The sequence below is a fragment of the Carassius carassius genome, chromosome 43 (genome assembly GCF_963082965.1).
Source record: "Carassius carassius chromosome 43, fCarCar2.1, whole genome shotgun sequence".
Taxonomy (NCBI): Eukaryota; Metazoa; Chordata; class Actinopteri; order Cypriniformes; family Cyprinidae; genus Carassius; species Carassius carassius.
The window spans coordinates 16285846-16309189 of record NC_081797.1 but is presented as its reverse complement, the minus strand read 5'-3'; the positions used below and the strand labels follow the sequence as shown (position 1 = coordinate 16309189).

The 23344-nt window shown below is 36.9% G+C and overlaps 2 protein-coding genes across 5 annotated transcripts in view; one reads left to right on the top strand and one right to left on the bottom strand.

Annotated features, from left to right (window-relative positions):
- The window catches only part of atp8b4 (ATPase phospholipid transporting 8B4), a 34535-nt gene extending 25456 nt beyond the window's left edge, over positions 1–9079 (bottom strand). The window contains exons 1-2 of one of the 2 annotated variants that reach the window (XM_059536038.1): positions 8925–9079; positions 7281–7348 (exon numbers count right to left, since the gene is read on the bottom strand). In XM_059536038.1, coding sequence (XP_059392021.1) covers positions 7281–7348; positions 8925–8944 — 88 coding nt within the window. In that variant the 5' untranslated portion in view covers positions 8945–9079. Of the gene's footprint in view, positions 1–7280; positions 7349–8924 lie in introns of those variants that run through there. The other variant, XM_059536039.1, reaches the window with a different exon arrangement.
- Positions 9080–10829: 1750 nt separating this feature from the next.
- On the top strand, positions 10830–22750 carry LOC132125182 (sulfide:quinone oxidoreductase, mitochondrial-like). 3 transcript variants are annotated; one of them, XM_059536455.1, is made up of 10 exons: positions 10830–10966; positions 11843–12030; positions 12521–12691; positions 13828–13881; positions 14714–14908; positions 18621–18830; positions 18919–19102; positions 19374–19441; positions 22174–22352; positions 22447–22750. In XM_059536455.1, the coding sequence occupies exons 2-10, from the start codon at positions 11854–11856 to the stop codon at positions 22502–22504; spliced, it is 1296 nt and encodes a 431-aa protein (XP_059392438.1). In that variant the 5' UTR covers positions 10830–10966; positions 11843–11853; the 3' UTR covers positions 22505–22750. The 3 variants fall into 3 exon arrangements, with proteins under 3 accessions (XP_059392438.1, XP_059392437.1, XP_059392439.1); XM_059536454.1 differs by having other exon boundaries at positions 11843–12069; XM_059536456.1 differs by lacking the exon at positions 14714–14908 and having other exon boundaries at positions 11843–12069.
- Positions 22751–23344: the final 594 nt, after the last annotated feature.

Below are 23344 nucleotides of genomic sequence, written 5' to 3'. Positions count from 1 at the left end.
TCTTTCATTTTTGGGGAATTAAAAGGTTTTACAAGTAATGGTATAAAAAGCACAGTTGTGAAAAAACATTAAAATGAGATAACGACCCTGACATATCAGTCTTTAAGAAAAATCTCGTGTATTCTGGATTCAACATGGAGTTAATGTTATGAACTATATAAATATTAGAGCTGGGTAAAAAAATATCAATATCTCGATATTAATCGATTCTCTTTTTTACGGAACGATATCGATTCTTAAATCCCAAGGATCATTGTGCCTGTTTTGAGTTAATGGACAGAACACTAAAGGGGACTTCCCAACCAATAAATCGCAATTAGCATTGTGCTTTGGTGCTTTTAAAGGATCACTTCACCCATTTGCATTTAGCTTTGTATTGTCAGAAACCCAGTCATATATTATAATGATCATGGATTTTTCCTTTATTTTTCCCTGAGATGGGAGAAATAAGGATTTAAGTGTTTTACTTCCTGCTTATTATGACGTAAAAATCGTCATTTTGCGTCATAATAAGCAGGAAGTCAAAATTCATTGAAAAGTGTAGAGACTACAGACACTAGCTTATTATTATTCCAGGGGGTGGGACCCACTCACCCTGCAGGCCTATTACAGATCAGTGGGTGGGACTAAACTTACAGAAACGAAAATGAAAATCCGCCATCTTGTTTGGAAGCTATGTAGCTAAGCTAACAAGCGCTTATGGAGTCAGATTTACGAGAATGGCTGGAGGATCAACTCGCTCGACTTGCTCGAAACAGATGTTCGTGGCTATCTATACGAGCCACAATATAGCGCAGAGCAGCTGAGGCTGATGGAGGAACAGGAGGCGGCGGCTGCAGCCGAGGCCGGAGACCTGCCTGTCGCGTCCGAGGAGCCCGGGCGTGCTCGAGCTGGTGCGGACTGGTGGTGCTTGTGCTCTCGTTGTGCGCCTACGGACACAGAGCTAGAGTCCGTCTGCTGCCAAGAATTTCAAAGATGCCAATTTCTCCTCGAAGAAATGTCTGAGGCAGACAAGGACACGGATGTTTGCGTTGTGAACCATCCTAGTTTCGCCCCGCATATGGACAGAGGCGTCCTGGAGACATATTTCAGAATTCCAAAGGTAAACTGGAAACGCCAGCCGAAGCCTGCAGAGACAAATGGACGTCTAACTGTAAACTAACGTTAAGTGTTTCAATTTTATTTATTATTCATTTCGTGAAATGTACACAATTTCTTTAAGCATTATTATCACGAAATGATTCCCAGTTAATAAGTTACGTAACGTCAACTGTAAACTGTTTGTGCAGTACCGTTTTTAATGCATAAAAAGCTTACTGTGGCATTGTTTACTACTCTGGCATGTAAATACCATACATCGCTAACTGTGTCCTCAATGTCTTGGGAGTGGGAGTGGCTTGTGGAGCTGTGCAAATGTGTTGCATTGTGGGAGTTGTGGTTTTCCATACAAATGAGCCCTAAAGTTACTTTCTGTAATAACTCGGTCAAAAAGGCACCAAATTCGAAAATTTTAATAGATTTCGACTACATATATGACCCACTTTCAATGAAGATCAATGTTCCCACGGGTGAAATGCTCCTTTAATATGTAACAAAGTCTCAGGTTTCAATTTATGTACATTGTATTGCAGTATTCAAACAATAAATGCCATTTAATGTGGAGTGGCATATCACTGTAGCAAAGAGTAATTGGCATTCACAGTTTACATTGAAGGATGTTTATACCATTGTTCTGATGCAACTGTGTGCAATATTTTTATATAAGAATACAAGCTGAAAACACTGAAAACAGCCTCAAAATGTCTACTGTCGGATTGGTTTCTTCTTTAAATGATAAAAAAGTAAAAATATGAATGTAGGGATGGGCGTTTTCCACAAATATCACATTCGAATATTTGAGCTCACAAAAAACGAATATTCGAATATTAGTTTATTTAAATTAAGTTTAATGAGTCAGAATTTATTTTTCAGCAACATTTGTTTTCGTCATTTTAAACAAGCTTACAATAAGCTTGAACATTACACATCGTGTTTTGTAGCTGAAAACCTTTAACAATGCGTGCAAACAAACAAAAGTACAGATTAAAAGCAAAAAAAAAAAAGTGAACAAAGAAAAAACGTAAAGCAGCCTGCAGCAATTAGGCTATTGTACAGAATGTAGCTTACACTTAACTTTGAAACTGTCAGCAAATCTTTTTTGCTTTTTTTCTATTGTTTCAAATGTTCTTGTTAAGAAATACGGGCATGTAAACATGATTGGGGGAAAGTCGGCTCCTTAGTCTGTTAACACTAAGGCCCGCCGTGGAGAAAACACGCTCTGACGGCACAGATGTTGGTGGGACTCACAAATAACGGTGTGCTAAGCGAATACGTTTTGTGAAGCGCTTCGTGTTCTCGTTTCACCACTGAATGGGATCCTCATCTGGTGGAATACATGGCTCCAGCAAGAACTGTTCCCACTCGTCTCGGCTGGACTCTCTGTAATCATCGCTGGAGAACTTTCCAACGAGTGGGCATTGCATCTTCATCGTGGCGACTGCATCCGCACCACTCGCATCAAGGAAAATGTTCTGATAATGTTCAAAATTAATGTTTATCGAGAAACCTGAGATGTTTGTGCCGAGGGTCTAGGGCAGACGTGAGAAGAGTTTTCACTGCATTCTCCAAGTTAGCAGTGTTTATTCGTTGCTTGAGAGATGCTGCAACAATGTTCTTGGATCACTTTCTGTGATTCTCCACGGCATATTTGAAGTACTAGAAGACCGCAGTTCTTTTAGGGGGCGTTCACATATCGCGTCTTTTGCATGCTCAAGTTCGTTATTTCCAATGTAGGCGCGCGGTATGCGCGCTCATAATGGAAGCGACGCGGTCGCGATGCGCACGCAGTGCGACGCGCTCGTTTTTACCAGGCGCGTCCGAACAGCATCGAGTTAAAAACATCTCAACTTTCAAAATGCCGCAAGCGCACCGCAGGTCATGTGACAAGAACTAAACATTCAGCTTCATCCTTTCCCTTAACAACGTTGAAAGCTCAGCCAAGATGAAGGAACAGCTGATCATAGCTGTATATGGATTGCCATTTTGAAATAAATTTAGTAGCAGAGCTACTGAAAGCGATTTTTTTTGTGCTGCAAATCCATTTATCCTTTGCTGAAATTTCCGCGTCTTCATGGAGAGAACGCGTCGCCTCAGGAGCGCTTCTGCCCGAGCGCTTTGGAAAGAAGGAGAAAGCAGAGCGCATAGCCTTTTCCACGCCTTATTAGGCGCCATATGTGAATGGCCCCTTAATCATTCATTCATTATTTTTTGCTTGCATACACCTTCAAATATGCCGTGGAGAATCACAGAAAGTGACCAAATTAGGTTATATTGTGACCTTTTTTTATTTTTTTTTTTTTTTTTGCGAAATTCGAATATCATTTTAATTTTTATCCGTGCACATCCCTATATGAATGGTGTTATGTTATACTAAAACTAAAATTAAAATAATTAAAATTAAACCCCTTAAGATAACGCATCTTAAGCATGCAGAATAATATAAGTGGACTTTGAACAATTAATTGCCGCTTTGAATGATAACGTAATTGTGGCATCCATAATTGTAATTGCGATTACAAATTTGATTAATTGTGCAGCCTTAGCACGTAGCACACGTGAACTGGTCATCTCCTCCACATTAATACAAGTTTCAGCACAAAATAATCATGATTTAACATTCAAAGTCTCACTCTCTACTTTTGCATATACTTCAATCAGGTTAGACGTCATATTGAATTTAAAGCTGATGAAAAAATGAGTGTGAGGGATAGACTTATAGTCTTGACACAAGGTCCTACATCATGTAATTTCCACAACTCACAACTTTCAAAACGGCTTTATTGAGTTTACTCAAAGTTTTTTTTTTTTTTTCAGCAAGACGTTGTTAAACTGCAGTAAAATCCACTGAATGTGTGGTACTTCAGTCCCTCACAGCATTGTTCTCACTCATGTCAAAAATTAAACATGGCACTAGCCTGACTAAGGTCTCTTACCCCATGTTTCATCATCTCTCTCAAATGTAAATAGGTTAAAAGATGCCATGCCCACTGGATGCCATTCAAATATATAAGCCATTGCATATCAGAACCTCTACAAGTTGAAACATTTTTACTGTTAATGTCACACCACAATACAGAGAAATTTTGAGGGACCTCTTATATTTTTGTATGTGTGATTCAATAGATGAACTCTCTGAACTCCAGGACCTCCTGGACAACATGGGCGATGTTTTTTGTGTTACTGTAACATCACGGTGATGTGAAACATTAATCATTACAACATAATCCATCTGAATTGATCCAAATGTGGGAATCTGGGCTTGAATCCAGTTTATATTTTTGCTGGGTCACATTATATGACAGACCGAACTAGCTGGCTGGAGTTGTGTTGCACCGCAGTCACAGCACTCACTCCAGACTTTCCTCAAGAATTGCTAAACGTCACTCTCACAGCCAAAAGACCTGAAGAGGAACTAGAACTACACAAGACTTGCCAAATGAGTGAGACTCTAGATGAAATCCCACACTGTTTGTGCTTCTGACAGTAAGAATGGTCAAACTAACAATTGCCTGGTGGTCAATCAGGGGTGAGAAACCCTATTAGACTGAACGAAGGACCTGAGCCTCATGTACAGAACTAAATATACAAGAATCTTAGGGTAGACTATTAAGCAACCACCCAAAACACCCTAACAGTAAACTATAACTAGAGATAACTATTGCAAGAGAATGGGGAAAATATTGGGGAAAATCTTGCTTAGTTCTGTTTTACTCAGAATCTGATTACAGGTTTTAACAGGAAAGCCACACAATCTTTACCATAACTTCAAGAAAATCCCTTTTCTCAAAAAGCTACTAACCAGTCTACATTTACCAGAGTAGCCTGGTAAATCATTTATGCATTAGTTTTTAGTTGTTCGTTGACTACTATGGCTTTGTTTCCTCATTTAGCTCAGGTGCTACAACCGTCATCAACCATCATTAATAATTGAGCAGTTTCCACACCCAGATGCACCAGATACATTTACACTCTGTTCCCACATTTGCCCCCAGCATACAAATTGTGCATAAGGTATAAAGACACATACAACTTCCCTGAACTACAAAAAGTACTAATAGCTACTTCCATGATTCCATGGTTCAGGTAAAAAAACAAAACCATGATCTTACCCAGTTCTATGAATTAAGCTATTTGTTTCTGTGGAGAAAATCTTGACATCACGTTATACGCTCTACACATCTGCATATTGTGTTCTGGGTTTATAAAGCAGAAATACTTTGATTCAAAAGTATAAAAAGATGTTTTCTCCTTATTGATGCAGTTAAACGTGTCAATCTTATACTGCACACAGCACGCATTACGTAAAATGAATCTATTTCTCACCAGAATTATGACTGATAAAATGTCTTTGATGTTTTTGTTAAAACTAGAGTTGCGAGTATCAATTAACCCCTTCACACAAGTGCTCATCGACCATTTGATCTATTATTGTTGCATCTCCAGTAGTTTGTTATCCAGCTAATTCCCTTTTTTCAGCACACTGTGGACAAACTAACTAGCGCAAACAATTTCAAGGTGCACAAGTAGAATGAGCATATAGGAGAAGAAATATCTGAATGTGCATGTAAACTAGAGTTGTGTAGAGATGTAGACACTGTACGTTTACCCTAGCATACACATAAAAACCAAAGTATCCTTTGTTTTTAGGTAACGTCACTCCTAGCTAATGCTAGGATGCAGACTATACAAGAGAAAGGTAAGTTTTTCATTCTAGCATTTTAGTGGACAAATATTTAGATCCTGTAAATTAAATGTGCACATCTATTAAATGTTTATTTTTTTCAAATTAGTGCAAAAGGTACATGAGCATAACATGAGCTAAAGTCAGAAAAACTTTTGGTTCTAATTAATTTTTAGCTGTTAAATTTGGCTTCCCTCTTTTGAATTTGCACAAGGGCTCCTTGACAAACATTTCATCAATTATGGAAATTGCAGTACAAGTGTTTTACAGTACAGAGAGCATCCACAAAATGTTTAAATGACCTCGGTGACTAATACACAGAGGCGTGGGTATTCTTCCTCTTTGTGTACTTGACCACTTAAACACTCACAAAAAAAAAAGTCCACAGTCGGGCAACAAACTTACAACACAGCCAACTTCTCACTTTCACCATTAGCGTATTACAACAGCTAGGCTCAACACAAAACATAACACACAAGAACAATACCTGCAGGTCTCACGCTCATGTCCCCTAAGTTATGAGCACTAGCATGTAAGTGATCTCCATCCAGTCAGCCAGATCATGTTTGAAAAAAAGATCTAAAATACTGAACTGCCTCTGCCGCCCAAGGGCAAGAAACGATCTGTGGTTTATACAAGGTCAAATAGGAAAAAATGTACGTCACTGGTGGATCCGTTACCTTTTTCTACCCATAATCACACACACAAATACGTAGTGCACTTCACGTAAGCGTCCCTATAGCAGCAAAGCGTCTGTGTTATCTCTGTGGACCAGCAGATGAGGGAATAAAGGAACAATGCGTGATGTCACAGGAAGAGGATACAAATGGTCCCTTCTTTTTTAAAACACTAATGAACTATTTCTGAGGATGGAAACCAGTTTGATTTGTTTATGTGCAAGTGAAACTGAGAGCAGAAGCAACAATCACACAAGGAGGGTGTCATCAAGGTTTCTAGGCAACAAGACCTGAGAAGAGCAGAAGACCTCGGCTCAAACACATGGCGTCGTTGGGTCCTGGAGCTAACAATAAACATTAAATTCAGAACTCAGAGCAGGTCTTTTGTTCAGCAGGATCTGATCTGGTCAACTGAAAACACTATAATTGTCTGGTTTGTGGTGTCTACTCTTGATCATGTGGCTGGCTGTCGATTTAGGTTTCAGTTAAAGAGAAGTAACTGCCCAAGAGAAAGCATCGTATTACAATAAAACATATTTTTATTTATTATATATATTTCGTTTTTTGGAATTCCAAATATTCTCAATAGTGATTTTCGTTACGGTGATGATAATGTAATTTTTTTTTATAAAATAAAAACAAATTAAAATGTATTTAATCAGCATAAAAAAACACTTTTTGAGTGTTTTTAATTAACATGAGATTTGTTGCAACATGGCATTTTTTCACATTTATTTCTGAATTACTTTTTAAATGTATATTCATTGTTAATGTTTATTAGGTTTTAGACATTTGCTTTGTTTTTGTTCAGCAGCTGTACTAACCAATGTGAATGTCCTTCTTCCAAATTGCCATAACATCAGGCCATCTCCGACAGGTCCTACGGGTTTCTCTGAAAAACATGCCAATAAAACACGTTTGAGTCAAACAGCACGTTTCCACTGAACACCATGTAATCTTCCTCATAGTAACGACTAGATTTCATAAAGGCTTGTTTACTTGCGTTGGGAAGCATATCAGCTGATCAGCTACAGTGTAATTGTCTTTTACTAGTAGCACATAGTTCTGGCTGTTTTTAATGTCTGACGCACAGCGTGTCTCTTCCCCCACACGTCCTAATGAGACCCCAGCGGAGCTGCAGCCAGGAAACCCGTCAGGTCTCTGGGAACACACTCGCTCCACGGGGAACACTGCAGTACACACAGGTGATCCCGCTGCAGAGTCCTGCCATATGCTGGATTCGCATGACAAAACCATGGCCAATACAGAAAGGGCTTCTATAGCTGGGACATTACACCGAACGTAGCTGTGAACGGGATGTAAGCTTCTCTATTTTATTGTGTTGGAAGGTTTGTTGAAAAAATGTGACTTGGAAGACCCCAGAAGCGCACACTTTGGATTTCTTCCTTTTTAAAAACACCTGATACTGTACATATCATCAGCTCATTAATATAGTCTGCAGAACTATAATAAGGATATACTATAATTTTATATATATATATATATATATATATATATATATATATATATATGTAATCATTATTTATTATTTTAATGTAATAAAACGAAAATATATATATATTTTACCTACATTTATTGTGTTATATAAGTATATACAATAACTATATTTATTGATGTAATTATTATTATTATTATTATTGTAGTTGTTATCACATAGTTATGCACAACCAACAATTTACGCTAGATCCATTATTTAAATAAAATATATTAACCTATAATTTTAACCTAAATGTATTGCTATATAAATATATTAATAATAATTAGCATTATTATTGCTGTTATTGTATTATTATTTGTTATATCCTTATGGATTACCAACATGTTACAACTTATTTGAAATCACAATTTTACCCACATTTACTGTTATATAAACATAAATATATTTAAAACTATAAAAACAACATTTATTATTATATTGTTACATATTATACACTAGATATACTCTAAATACAATTAAATTACATATGATATTTTAAATTATATATATATATATATATATATATATATATATAATTTATTTTAATATAACTCAATTATATTTACATTTTATATGTATTGGCAATATTTGCTCATGTAATTGTAGTGATTATATTTATAACATTAATTACAATAGACCTTGAGAATACGCTATCTATACCATTATCCGATGTCTAAACAGACAAATTAGTCAGACACAAGATCTAATCTGTATCTTACAGCCCAATAATGGAAAGCCTGTAGTCAATTACATACAGTGGAGATGTAAAATAAGATCCATGATTATTTATAATTAATGGACATCTTGTATAAAAGATTAGCAACAGAATGCAAAAACAAGGCACTAACGTTACTCTGCCACAGAATGACGAGCAGCGCGCCAGACAGTCGTTTATGTGTTATTATAACATCAGTGCAGCTCATTCACCACACTACATCACGAGCCACTATAAACAACACACAGCGCTCACCGAGAACATGCTCCATCCATTCATCTACGGCTCTGCTACGGAGACAGGGTGGAGAGATGCGTCCATGAGAAATTAACGACAGAAAGCACCGTACAGTTGAAAAAAAATCTACCTCCTGTTCACTCGCGCTCGAGACCCGTCGACCGCGCGCGCGCGCGCACGCACACACGCGCACAAACGACCGTTTTGCGGAAGGTTACAGATCAAAACAAAAGCCGTTAAAAAAAAAATATATATATATATATATATATATATTTATATATATATATATATATATATATATATATATATATATATATATAATATTTGGTTATATTATGCTATATATTATATCATATTATTCAATTATTAATAGGCCTATAAATATATTAAATATTGTCATTTAAATATTTTAACCACTACCAGTGATGTGAACGATGAATTCATTCTGATTTTGATTCATTTATCGTTTAAGAATACAAAGTTAAAAGGAACGAAGAAAATACTGACGTTAATAATAATAATAATAATACTAATAATTAAATTCACCAAAAAAGGTTAATTTGTTTTCTGTATATTTTACCATATAAAACGTTTATATTATATTATATTATATTATATTATATTATATTATATTATATTATATTATATTATATTATATTATATTATATTATATTATATTATATTATATTATATTATATTATATTATATTATTGGATAAAAGCGTCTGTTAAATGGCTAAATGTAAATATAATATTATTCAATAATTAACAGGCCTATAAATATATTTTATATATTTTAATATCACCCTTAATTCACTAGTCTAGGTTTACTGTCGTTATATGTAAGTAAAAAATCCTGACGTTAAATAATAAAAAAATAAGTCACTATAAAAAATAATATATATATGAAAATTAATATCTTACAGATTCGTATACACATTTGTACTTTGTTGCTTCTGACGAGAGAGGTATTCAGTCAGCGAGCGGGTGAAGGAGGCATCGGTATTTCAGCGATGACTCATCTGAACCCCTCTGATTGGTCATGGCGTTCATAAGCTCAACGGCATCGTGTGTGATTGGTTATAATGTGCAGCGCTGTAAAAATGAGTCTGTCTCTGGCTCAGCGCCAGCGAACGAACACATATCTGAATTTAGCAGCTGATGATATGACGCACATAACGATTTAATTACGCAGGTGCGATTGTATTAAATATAGAAAATATTAATCTGCTAATTTTTGTCTTTTGGAAGCTGCATTTAAAATCCACTTGGCTCAAAAATCTCAGTTATTTAGCATGTTTAAATTAAGTTAATTATGTCATTTTATTTGTTTTCAGCAGGCTATAATGAGTGCTGTATTTCTGGACAATAACCAATCAAAGCAGCATTGATGGAGATGCAATGGCGACACCTTCTGGACGATCTCGGCGGCATGACATTAACTCATGTATAGTATGTCCTACACTGAAAACATGCATGGAGTGCTATTAAATCATAACTAGCCTAAATAATATAAACGCAGCTCTCTGTTTGCAATTTAACTACACATGTAGCCTACTGTACACAGCAAACTGTAAATGTAAATATAATGACTGCAGAAGTCAAACGTGTTATGTAGTCACCTGCATTAAAATGGGGAATATAAGGGGTGTGTAGTCATTAAAACAATGTGTCATTCTTTACAAGGTTAGCTATCTCGACAGCATTTTAGGGCATTTTACCTCAGAAAAGACTGTTTTGACCTGCTCACTAAATTATTGGACACAGTGATGTTGCCTAGAAAGACTGTTCACCAGGTTTTGAGAAAAAATAAATAAATAAATAAATAAATCCTGCCTATGTAGACTGTGAGAGACAATGGTGATCAAAATGTTGTCTAGGCAGGCAGCTCAATAGGTTTTGAGTCACATCATCATAACATTTCCAGGTACAGTATCATGACTCAGATGTGTTGCGTAGGAATGATGGGAAGTGTGTTTTTGACTGTGTACCAACGTGTTTCATCAAACAGACGTGAGGACTCTCTCTCAACACACAGAGGACAATTCTGAAAAGAAAAAGGTGAGTAGATACATGCAAGTATGTATGATTTCTACATTTAGCCTATTATTTTTATTCTTTAATTTTTTTTGTAAGATTAAAGTACATTTGCAGTTTGACTATTTCAAGTAGACTAAATTGCGCAGTTGCCTTGAGATGACTTGAGATTTAAGGCTTTTGAGAACCTGTCATCACAACCCGGGTAAAGTTAAGACCTTTATCATTTTATGTAAAGAGCCACAAATAAATACATTGTATTAAATAACTCATGATATTATTTGTTTTTATATCTGTTCACATGTCATGTACAGGGCTTATATTTATGTGCTGTCTTTGATGGATATGCTCGCTCTTTTTTAAACTATACGAGAGGGCATGATTATTGTTTTTCTTTTTTTATATTTAATACATTTCTTTCACATGACAGCTTGTTCGTCTGTGCTTGTTTTGCTGTTGGAACATTTTATCCTACGATTCATTTTATTTCAAATTTAAAATTCAAATGTATTCTTGCAGTTGAGTTTATATCTCACAATTTAGAATTTTGTATCTCAGAATCGCAAAGTATTAACTAATTGTAAGATATACCATAATAGTATTGAAAAGAGAAGTCCTTTGAAATTGATGGGAAATTTAGTTGCGTCAGTAATGTTTCGTAATAGGATATTGCACATTATATTGAACCATGAAGGTGTGTTATTATAAAATAGTCAAACTCACAATGGTGAAATATAGGCTAAACTCAGAATTGCGATATATATAAACTCCATAGCAGAAAGTGTCAAATGTAACATAAATCTATCGATATCCATTCTTTATTATGCACTGTGGTCATTGCAAATATTATTTTTGGCTATAAACTTGTTTACATATTTCCCTTCTCTGGTTTCCTTACAGAATCACACACCATGACAGGCCAACTACACACACAGCGGCTGCTGTCCAGGCAGTACTGCAGAGTCTTCTCTGTCATTAACTCACAAATTCACACCAGCTCTGGGCTGGTCGCTAAGGACCACTACAAAGTCCTGGTGCTCGGTGGTGGGGCCGGTGGAATAACTATGGCCGCACGTATGAAAAGAAAGGTCGGCGCGCAAAACGTGGCCATCGTGGAGCCTAGTGAGGTATGCTGCAGCAGAGCCTTTATAGCTGAACTGCCCCTTTAAGAGACCCTTATTGTGCTTGGCTGTTCTTTAGGCATCATGTACGTCACATGCTGGGATTCAGGTTTATTGGATGGACATGTACCGTAACTGTTCAGATGTTTTGGGGTCTCAATGATCATGTGACACTAAAGACTGTGGTAATAGCAGCTAAAAAATCAGCTTTGAATCACAGAAATAAATCACATTTTAAAATATATTAAAATAGAAAGCAGTTATTTTAAATTGGAATAATATCTTATAATATTACTGTTTATACGGTACTTTTAATTAATAAATGCAACCTGGGTGACGTATTTCAGAAATATTAAAAAAGACCCCAAACGTTTGCATTTTTAAGGTATGTTATTTAAAAACCTTTGCATTGTTTCCTCAATGTTCAACAATACATCTAATGCACTTTTGACTCCAGGTGCATTACTATCAGCCGATATGGACGTTAGTTGGTGCAGGGGCCAAAAGTGTTGCATCTTCTGGACGATCAACAGCGAGTGTGATTCCATCAGGGGTGACATGGGTCAAGTCCAAAGTGGCAGTATGTGATCCGAGGAACAACGTCGTCCACACAGACTCTGGGAAAAAGGTATTTAGGTTGATAGTTAGCGATTAATGGCTTATCCTAAGCCAGGTTTAGGTCATAGTTCAATTAGGATATTAAAGTAATTTTTATAAATCTGCCTTAGAAAAAACAAAGGCACTGGTATTATTTAAGATCAGTCAGTCCAGGTTTCTTTCATTTGAAACAGCTCAGACTTACATTTTAGTCTAGAACTAGGCTGAATCCTTTGAGTAATTCTTTGAAATTGCTGGGAAATTTTGTGGCATCAGTAATGTTGTGTAATATGATATTACACATTATATTGAAGCAAAAAGGTGTGCCATCATAAAATAGTCATAGCTGACATGAAGTAACATGAAAAAATTTGAAGGAATATCATGTAGGGATGTTCATTTTCACCGGTTAACTGTTAATCGACTGTTAAGAATTTCGGAGAATTTCTCATTCGACACAAAATCAAATGTTTCTGTATTTGCGATGTATTTGAATGCCAAATTATTATTTATGTAGCCTACTTCACTCGCTTTCCAATATCCACGTAAAACTAAATGTTTTGCATTACATCACAGCGGTACGGTGATAACACAAATTGTAAATGGTTTGCCATCAATTGTGTAAATTCACAATAAAAACAAATCTATGTGTGTAAAATAAGCCTAAAAAAATAGGATGCCACTTTCTGCTGTCTGGTTTCCTTTCGCGCCGCAGAAACATTTTTCATTTTCTTAATTTAATATACAAGTAAATTTATATTTCTCATATGCCTATTTATTTGTTTTATATATATAGCCTATAGCTTTATTATGTTTTTCTCCGCTCGCAGAAGCACTGCATGATGTGATATGAAGAGCATGTGAATCCTCATGTTCTGGTGTTTGCTGCTTTTTGCACATGTAAAATTAATCCCCGGGAAACAAATGTTAATATTTTAACGGGTCACAGACACTTAAACTTTCTAATTTAATTCAATTCTTGTTTAAAATAATCTTGTCGGTTAATGGACAACAATCGGTTAACGAGCGTCGTAATAACCGAAATTAACATCCCTAACATTTTATAATTATTAAATTGCCACATGATCTGGAAGGCTCACTTTAATCAAACTTAACCAAGCTTTACTATTTTTATCATGTAACTGTTAACTTCTTTTCTTCTCTCAGATTTCCTACGATTATCTGATTGTAGCTCTTGGCCTTGAGCTGCATTATGAAAAGGTATGTTATGAATTAATGAATAGACTAATTAATTGACTAAATTGCTAGTTTTTTTTTCAGTTTCATATGCACAATGTAAAACCTTAACTGTATGTAGTGAATGCTTTGATTGAGAGAAGCATTTTTGGCTCCTGTAGTTGTATCATTAATACAGCTTGGGTGTGGTGTTATTGCTACATCAGTCCAGAGCAAGTGTCCAATCTTAATGTAATGTTAATTACATTTGTCTATCAGACTCGATAATAATGTTCAAGTTAAATAACATTTAAAACTTTGTTCTATGTTTGGAGTGACATGTATATGTCACGGTGTGGCGCAAGAGTAAACGCTCAAAGAAGACAGATAAACAGTCTTTAATAATTCACATAGGGATAATCCATTACAAGCAGGCAGCAAACACATGTATACATCGACAAGAATGGACAAAGAAACACTGAACAGAATGCAACTTATATGGGGAACGTAAATGAGGATAATGAGTAGACACACCTGAACATAATGACACAATCACCAGGAGAAAGAAACTAGGTCAAACAGTCCATAACTGTGACATTTTACCCATCTCCTGGAAGGCGTGACTTCGCGCCGTGGAGAAAAAGAGGTCAGATGGAGAAGGACAAAGGAATGGAAGTGGGATGGAAAAGGGTTGGCATGAAGGCAGGCAGACACATCCGGGAGAAAGTTCAGGAGGTGGCCTGATGATCGGGCAAAGAACAAATAACAGACGTAGGGAGGAGCCATGGTGGAGGACTTAACAATAACTTGTGTGATGTTTGATGAGATTTTCATTTCAAAATTGTCAGTCTAATTGATTTAATTCTGCTGTTTACAGATCAAGGGCCTGCCTGAAGGGTTTGAACATCCCAAAATCGGTTCAAACTACTCTGTGAAAACCGTGGAAAAGACATGGAATGCCTTGAAGAACTTTAAGGAGGGCAATGCTTTGTTCACTTTCCCAAACACTCCCGTCAAATGTGGAGGAGCGCCTCAGAAAATCATGTACCTTTCTGATGCCTTCCTGAGAAAGGTTCATTCTTAATCATTGAAATCCCCCAAAATTTGTTACAATCACGATTTTATGTATAAATATACTGTACTGTACGTATGTACAGTACATAAATAATCAGCTTTTATTTATACACTTACAAAAATATAATCCCGTTACTATATTTCTGGACATGTATGCTAGTTATAACATGATCCGTAGACAAATATCATGATAAAACCATGTTTTGGCCATATATCATGGTGAAACCAAGTATTTTGGACATGTATAATGACAATACTGTGGACACTGACAAGTGTAAATACCATAGTAATACCATGTTTTTTGGCCATATATCATGGTAAAACAATATATTTTGGACATATGCATAACATAGTAATACAATATTTTGTGGACAGAAATCAAGGTAATACCATGTTTTTGACCATATATCATGGTAACACCATGCATTTTTTACATATGCGTACCATGGTAATACTAAATACTTATAATACATTTTGTGGACAGAAATCAAGGTAATAACCAGAAACAAAGGTTATAATGTTTTTGGGGGTCATTTGTCATGGTAACACCATGCATTTTGGACATGTACTATGGTAATACCATATTTTGAACTTAAAAGAGTAATGCCATGTTTTTGGCCATATATCATGGTAAAACTATATATTTTGGACATGTACCATGGTAATATAATATTTTGTGGACATAAATAAACGTAATACCATGTTTTGGCCATATATCATGGTAACACCAATGTATTTTGGACATGTATAATGGCAATACCATGTTGTGTTGAAAAAGGGTAATTCCATGTAAATCAAAATTAGAAAGAGCTTTATATCCAAGTATGGTTGCACATACAATGAATTTGTTTTAGTGACATAAGCTTCCAGTACACTGAAACAAAAACAAAAAAATACATTGCAAATAAATACATTGTATGAACAGTTGTGCTACAGATGATAATGGAATAGAAAAGAGTTAGATGCAGAGGTGTACTAGGATGGAGAGCTAACAAATAAATATAAGGATATACATTTAACTGTTCGTGAGGTAGATTGCCTGGGTGAAGAAACTGTTCTTGTACCTGACTGTCCTGGTATTTACAGCTCTGAGGTGCCAGCCAGATGGCAAAAGTTCGAAAGGGGGGTAACTTAGATGTGAGGGATCCAGAGTCATTTTACGAGTCCGGATGTTTACAGTTATTCAAGGGTGGGCAGGGGAGCACCAATAATCTTTTCAGCAGTCAGACTGTTCTCTGTAGTCTTCTGATGTCTGATTTTGTAGCTGAACCAAACCAGACAGTTATTGAAGTGCACAGGACAGACTCAATGACGGCTGAGTAGAACTGTTTCAGCAGCTCCTGTGGCAGGTTAAACTTCCTCAGCTGGCGAAGGAAGTACAACCTTTGTTGGGCCTTTTTAACAATGGAGTCAATGTGATTGTCCCACTTCAGGTCCTGAGAGATGGTAGTTCCCAGGAGTCTGAATGACTCCACTGCAGCCACAGTGCTATCTGTGATGGTGAGTGGGAGGATAGCAGTGAGGTTTCTCCTGATTTCCACGATCATCTCCACAGTTTTGAGTGTGTTTAGCTCCAGGTTGTTAAGACTGCACCAGACAGCCATCTGCTCAACCGTCCTGGATGAGACCGATGACGTAGTGACCGTAGTGTCGTCCGAAAACTGCAGTAGCTTGACAGAAGGCTCTTTAGAAGTGCAGTCATTGGTGTACAGGAAGAAGACCAGTGGAGACACATCCCTGAGAGGCAACAGTGTTGGTGGAGCAGCTGTTTGACATGAATTTCCCCAGTCTCACTAGCTGTTGCCTATCTGTCAGAAAGCTGGTGATCCACTGACAGATAGAGCTAGGAACAGAGAGCTGGGTCAGTTTGGTCTGGAGGGCTGTTGGGATGATGGTGTTGAAAGCGAACTAAAGTCCACAAACAGGATCCTCACATAAGTCCCTGTTTTGTCCAGATTTTGCAGGATGAATTGAAATCCCATGTTGATTGCATAATCCATGGACCTGTTTTCTCGGTAAGCAAACTGCGGGGGGTCCAGTAAGGGTCCATTGATGTCCTTCAGATAAGCCAGAACCAGTTTTAAAACGACTTCATGATGACAGATGTTAGAGCCACAGGTTTGTAATCGTTAAGTCCTGTTATCTTGGGTTTCTTTGGAGTGGGGATGATGGTGGAGCATTTGAAGCAGGAAGGCACTTCACACAACTCCAGAAATCTGTTGAAAATCTGTGAAAAGATGGGGGCCAGCTGGTCAGCACAGGTTTTCAGACAGGCTGGTGTAACGCCATCTGGTCCTGGTGCTTTTCTTCTTTTGTTCTTCATGAAGACATGGCACACATCTCCTTCATTTATTTGAAGAGCAGGAGGTGTGAAGAGGGGGATTGCAGGAAGTTTTAACCGTTGTGTAGGGAGATGGTCAGAATGGGTGTGGGGGTTTCAAATCTACAGTAAAACTCATTCAGGTATTTAGCAAGTGATGATTGATTTACCTCAGTGCAGGGGGATGGTGTCTTGTAGTTTGTGACGGCTGTCAGCCCTTTCCACACTGAAGTTGAGTTGTTGGAAGTGAACTGGTCTTCCAACTTTTTAGCGTAGGTCTTTTTAGCCGCTCTAATCTCTTTGTTCAGTGTGTTCCTAGCCTGATTTTACAAGACTCTGTCCCCATTTCTGTAGGCATCCTCTTTGGCCTGACGAAGGTGTCTGAGTTTTACTGTAAACCATGGCTTATCATTGTTGAATGTTAAATAAGTCCTGGTAGGAATGCATATATCCTCACAAAAACTAATATAGGATGTCACAGTCTCAGTGAGTTCATCCAGATCAGAGGTAGCAGCTTCAAAACACTCCAATCAGTGAGGTCAGAACAAGCTTGTAAATACTGCTCTGTTTCGTTGGTCCATCTTTTTACAGTCTTTACTACAGGTTAAGCATATTTAAGTTTCTGCCTGTAGGTCTGTATAAGATGAACCAGGCAGTGGTCAGATAGCCCCAAAGCTGCTCGTGGAACAAAGTGATATGCATCCTTTATTGTGGTGTAACAGTGATCCAATATATTACTGTCTCTGGTAGGACATGTAACATGCTGTCTGTATTTTGGCAGTTCACGGGAGAGAATGGCTTTATTAAAGTCCCCAAGAATGATTAAAACAGAGTCTGGGTGTTGTTGTCCTGTGTCTGTGATCTGATCATTGAGTTTCTGTAAAGCCAGGCTCACGTGCGCTTGCGGAGGAATGTAAACACTCACCAGAATGAACGAGTTAAACTCCCATGGTGAATAGAACGGCTTGCAGTTAACAAAGAGCACTTCTAGATCTGAACAGCACATCTTCTTTAACACAGTTACATCTGTACACAACCGTTCATTGATTTAAAAGCATGTCCCACAACTGCACGATTTCCCTGTTGATTCTGCATTGCGATCTGGATGGAGCGCACTGTCTGGAATGGCATCATTCAGCCAGGTTTCCGTGAAACACAGAGCAGCAGAGTGTGAGAAATTGGGCATTTATCATGGAAAAACCATGTTTTTGTTGCTGTAACATGGTAAGACCATGATATTATTCAAAGTAGCTTGGAGTGCCATGTAAATACCAGGGTGAATATGGTATTCATTCATAACAAAATATTAACATGGTATTGCCACAGTTCATTTACAACTCAATAACACTAAAAGAAATGACAATATTTTTTAAACAATGTTATTTTTTAGACAGGGAAACGGTCCAAAGCCAACATTATTTATAACACCCCCTTACCAAAGCTGTTTGGGGTCAAGAAATACGCTGATGCCTTGTGGGAGATTGTGAAGAAGCGGGACATTAACATAAACCTCAGGCACAATCTCATCGAGGTGAGGGCCGACAAACAGGAAGCCATTTTTGAGAATCTGGACAAACCTGGAGAGACAAAGGTTTACAAGGTAGCTGTTGTTAAATGAAACAAAAAATATCTTTAATTCTGTTAAGCAGTAGTTTAAGTGTCTCACGTACCCTTCATGTTGGTCATAGTATGAGATGATCCACGTCACCCCTCCGATGGGACCTCCTGCAGTGCTGAAAGGCTCCTCGCTGGACGATGTGACCGGCTGGCTGGACGTAGACAAGAACACTCTTCAGCATAAGACTTACGCCAATGTATTTGGTATCGGAGACTGCACCAATCTACCCACGTCCAAAACAGCAGCAGCAGTAGGTAAAACACCTGAAAAAAAAATTGTTTCTTTACACCTCATCTTTTTATGTTTTTTTTTTCTGGGATAGGGAGAACGAGATATAAGTCCCTGCTCATTAAACCTTTTCTCCCTAATTATCACTACTCATCAGACAGTACCTGCTTCAGTTTTTTTTTTTCACCATCAAACAGTGGTTAATTCCCCATTAATTGAGGTGATTTTCATGGTGAGAGAGCTGTTAGTGCTTGATTTATTGAAATGAGAATAATCTGGGAATATAATCTTCTACAGCTGCGCAGTCTGCAGTACTCGACCGAACTGTCAGCCAAATTCTGAAGAAAAAGACACCGGATAAAATAGTAAGTATGTTTAAGGATAAACATTAATGTGGTTTACAAACTGTTTGCTCCTCCAACCTTATTTCGTGTGTTGACTGTTGTTGCAAATCAGCTTAAAGGGTGAATATGAATAATTAATCATAACTAGTTATAATTAATCATAAATATTTAGAAGATCTGCTGAAAGTATTTACTTAAAATCTCAATGTAAATTCTAAAAATGTTAATTTCCTGGTTAAGGAAAATAACTTTCTTATTGTACAATATTACTCAGAGCATGTAGCAAAAATCTGCATGATTAGGGACTCCAGATATGAGCAAACAATGAACATCCACAAGTGTGATACAAGTAAGACTTTATTAACTACATAAACACTTAAACTAGTCTAACATACACATATACAAATACACGCATACAGTGGGCATAGGAAAAAGGGTTAAAGCTTAAATAGTGAAGAGAACAGAAATAAAACATGGAGCTATCATACAATTTGATATTCAGCAGATCTACAGCCTGGGGGAACATCAGTTTCTTAGTTCAAACACACCTTTGTAAAGGGTGCAAATGATACTTAATGTATCAATTAATAAGTCTAAATTTGATACATGCACGTCTCGCCTGTCTAAAAGAGAGTCCTGATGCACTCCAGATGGGAAAGAACCATCAAAGTCTGAGGATCTTTGACGAATAGAAAGTCAAGGCCGAAGGCCTGGCATGAACTTAGGGTGTCCTTAGAAGCGTTCTAGCTCATATCCTCACTCCTCAGAATCTAAGCGACCCACAGACTGCCTGAGCTGTGTGTTGGGGCCCACTGGGGCATGCCCGCACCAGCACAGGCTCTCCACATGGACACAGAATACTTAGCAGAAGAAGAAGAACATGGGAGGAACTGTGCATGAGCCTTTTAAGGTCTGAGAAGATTCATGCCTCTCAGGATTGGCTTGTCCAATGAGAAAGGCTGAAATTCCAAGTGGGAGGTTGGAAATATGGGAGTGTTTTACAACCTTTTGTGTGAGGACATGGTAATCTGCATATGGAACTCTACTGAGGGTCCATAGACCTTTTGGTTAGATGAGGGAGTGTTAGATATTATTTGTTAAATATAACAAATAGTTATGTGTCTGATTGGTCCAAATGCTATACTGTGCCCAACCAGGAGGCGTAGTGTTAAACAAAACAATTTCTGTGTTTTAATATGAAATAAGCCAGTGATATATTTTAGTATAAGTGATATTTTAATAATTAGTCAAGATGGAGACCGCAAAAACAAATCTGGCTGGCTTTCTGGTTGATTTCTTACACTGTAAAGGGAAAGTTAAGTCCAGTGCCTTGTGGGAGAGTTGTTCCACACAGGGTACTCAGCGTGTTGTATACTGAACAATTTGGCATATTTGGTACTGTGGGTCATGGTTGTCCTACACATACTGAAAATATTAAAACTATGCACATTATGCATGCCTATAACAGAAACATTGCAGCATGGTGGCATACTGTTCCAAAATAGCTGTTTTCCTTACATAACTACACAAAAAAGTAGCAAGTACATTCAAATGTTAGGGGTGGGAGAAAAACTAATTTTTCAGACGCATCGTGATTCTCTCTTCAACGATTCTGAATAGATTTTGAACATTTCAGAATAAATTCTAAGCTTATTTTTCCCATAAATGGCACGTGCGCACCGGAGACGCGGCAGGCTTCATTGCACTGAATTGCTTCACAGTCTGTGCTTCCATCGACTGTGTTTTACTTTATATGTGCTTTCATTTATTCCTTCATTTATGCTGTTTGGAATGCAGTACTATTAGACTTTCACATGCACTTTGGGTTTGTTGTCCTGAAGCTCAACTGCGGCTGCATTTAAATGCACTTGCATTTTCGAATACTTTTATACGAAATTGATGTACACACAGTCAGTTATGTTTTGAGAGCAGGACAAAACATCTGATATCGAAATAGATCTGTGCAATAGTGTGAATGCAGCCTGTTAAAGCTGCCACCGTCTATGATCTCATTGGTAATTACCAAACGGCAATAATGCTGAGGAAACTATTGTCTGTAAACCTTCGGACACTTAAAGAACACTTATTTTAAATAATTAATTGTTAAAATAGCCTACTGTGCTTATATAATAATAATAAAATAATAATAAAGTAAATTTTGCACAAAATAAATTTGATATAAAATGTATTTGAAAATGTAGCCACGTGCTCTAATATATTGAAAACTGAGAATGTGACGCATCGTGATATTGAGTTGATAATGACAATCGTAATTGAATTGTGAAACCAGTGAAGATTCACACCCCTATTTTTAAGATGGAAGTACTGACATACAGATATTCCAACTATAAACAAAAAGCATATAACTGCAATTTTATTTAAGATGTAAAGTTTTAAGGATGTATTTGAACATCAGAAAAAAAATGTAGATCAATAATCGTTTTGGAATCGAAACGTGACTCCCAGAATTTGAATCAGATCGAATTGTGAAGGGCCTGAAGATTCCCACCCCTAATAGATGTACAGGATGCATGACAACATTGTGATGCATCGATGCATCGTTAATTGTAATCGAATCGAATCGAATCTTGGGCCTCTGAATCGTAATCGAATCGAAATAATACATACATTAATTCATTCATTTAATTACAGATATACTAATAAATATTTAAAATGTCATTTTTCAAAATAAGCAAGATATTACACATTGAATAATAATCTCTAATATTAAATAGTAATTGTGTTTGTTGCAGTATGATGGCTACAGCTCCTGCCCACTGGTTACCAGCTACAACACAGCGATCTTGGCAGAATTTGATTATGATGGACAGCCGCTGGAGACCTTCCCTGTGGACCAGAGCAAAGAGAGCAGGGTTATGTACCACATGAAAGCTGATTTCATGCCTCTTTTGTATTGGCATGGACTTCTCAAGTGAGTCCCGATCATGTACTGATCATAACTTTCTGATTAAAAGCCTAATATTCATTTTTTGTCTTCCTATTTTGTTTTTCTTCCTCAAATTAAGGGGATTTTGGGGAGGCCCAGGACCATTACGGACCATCATGCATTTGGGAATGAAATAGAAAAAACTTTTATTTGGAAACAAAGCAAAAATTTATTCTTTCTCATTATTAACAAGTTTCTCTGACTTAGACGATGCTTGATATATTCAAGTGACTATCCAGAGATGTCTGCTTTTAAATATAGTTTGCTAGTTTTCTATAATTTCCCATTACAATGCTATATAATAATTTTGGCTATGGCATAATCCATGTCCTTGCGATTAAAAAACATTCTATTTCTGAGTAAATTTTTCATAGTAATCAGATCGCAATATATGTTATAGATATGAAACTAAATCACAGGTTCTTTACTCTTCAGATAGATAGACAAACAGATAGACAGACAGACAGACAGACAGATATATAGATAGATAGATAGATAGATAGATAGATAGATAGATAGATAGATAGATAGATAGATAGATAGATAGATTAATTTTTGATTAATTAAATTTGATTAATTGGCTCCACACCTGTTTCAGTTCTCCCAATTAAGTTTCTAGTACTTAAGTTCTGTGTTTATCCCATTCCTTTGTCTGCTATCATTTGATACATGTCTAGTTGTGCCCATCTCATTTTGTCATTAAAAAAACTCTTTTGGAACTGTATTACTTCATTGTGCGCTTGTGTCCACACCAGACCGTAACAGAATAGCAGACCCTCAAAGTGCGTAAAATTAGAAGCATTTTTCTTTCTTTTTTCTTTTGTTTTTCCCATCTCCCGGCATGGATATCCCAGCCATTGAACTCCTGTGCCTGGAGCAACAGAACTGTTTGCTGGAGGACCATACCAAGGACTATTTAGATCTGGCTTGCCTTACGCACTTCCTGAACTGCTCGCTCTGTGTATTCTACATCACCA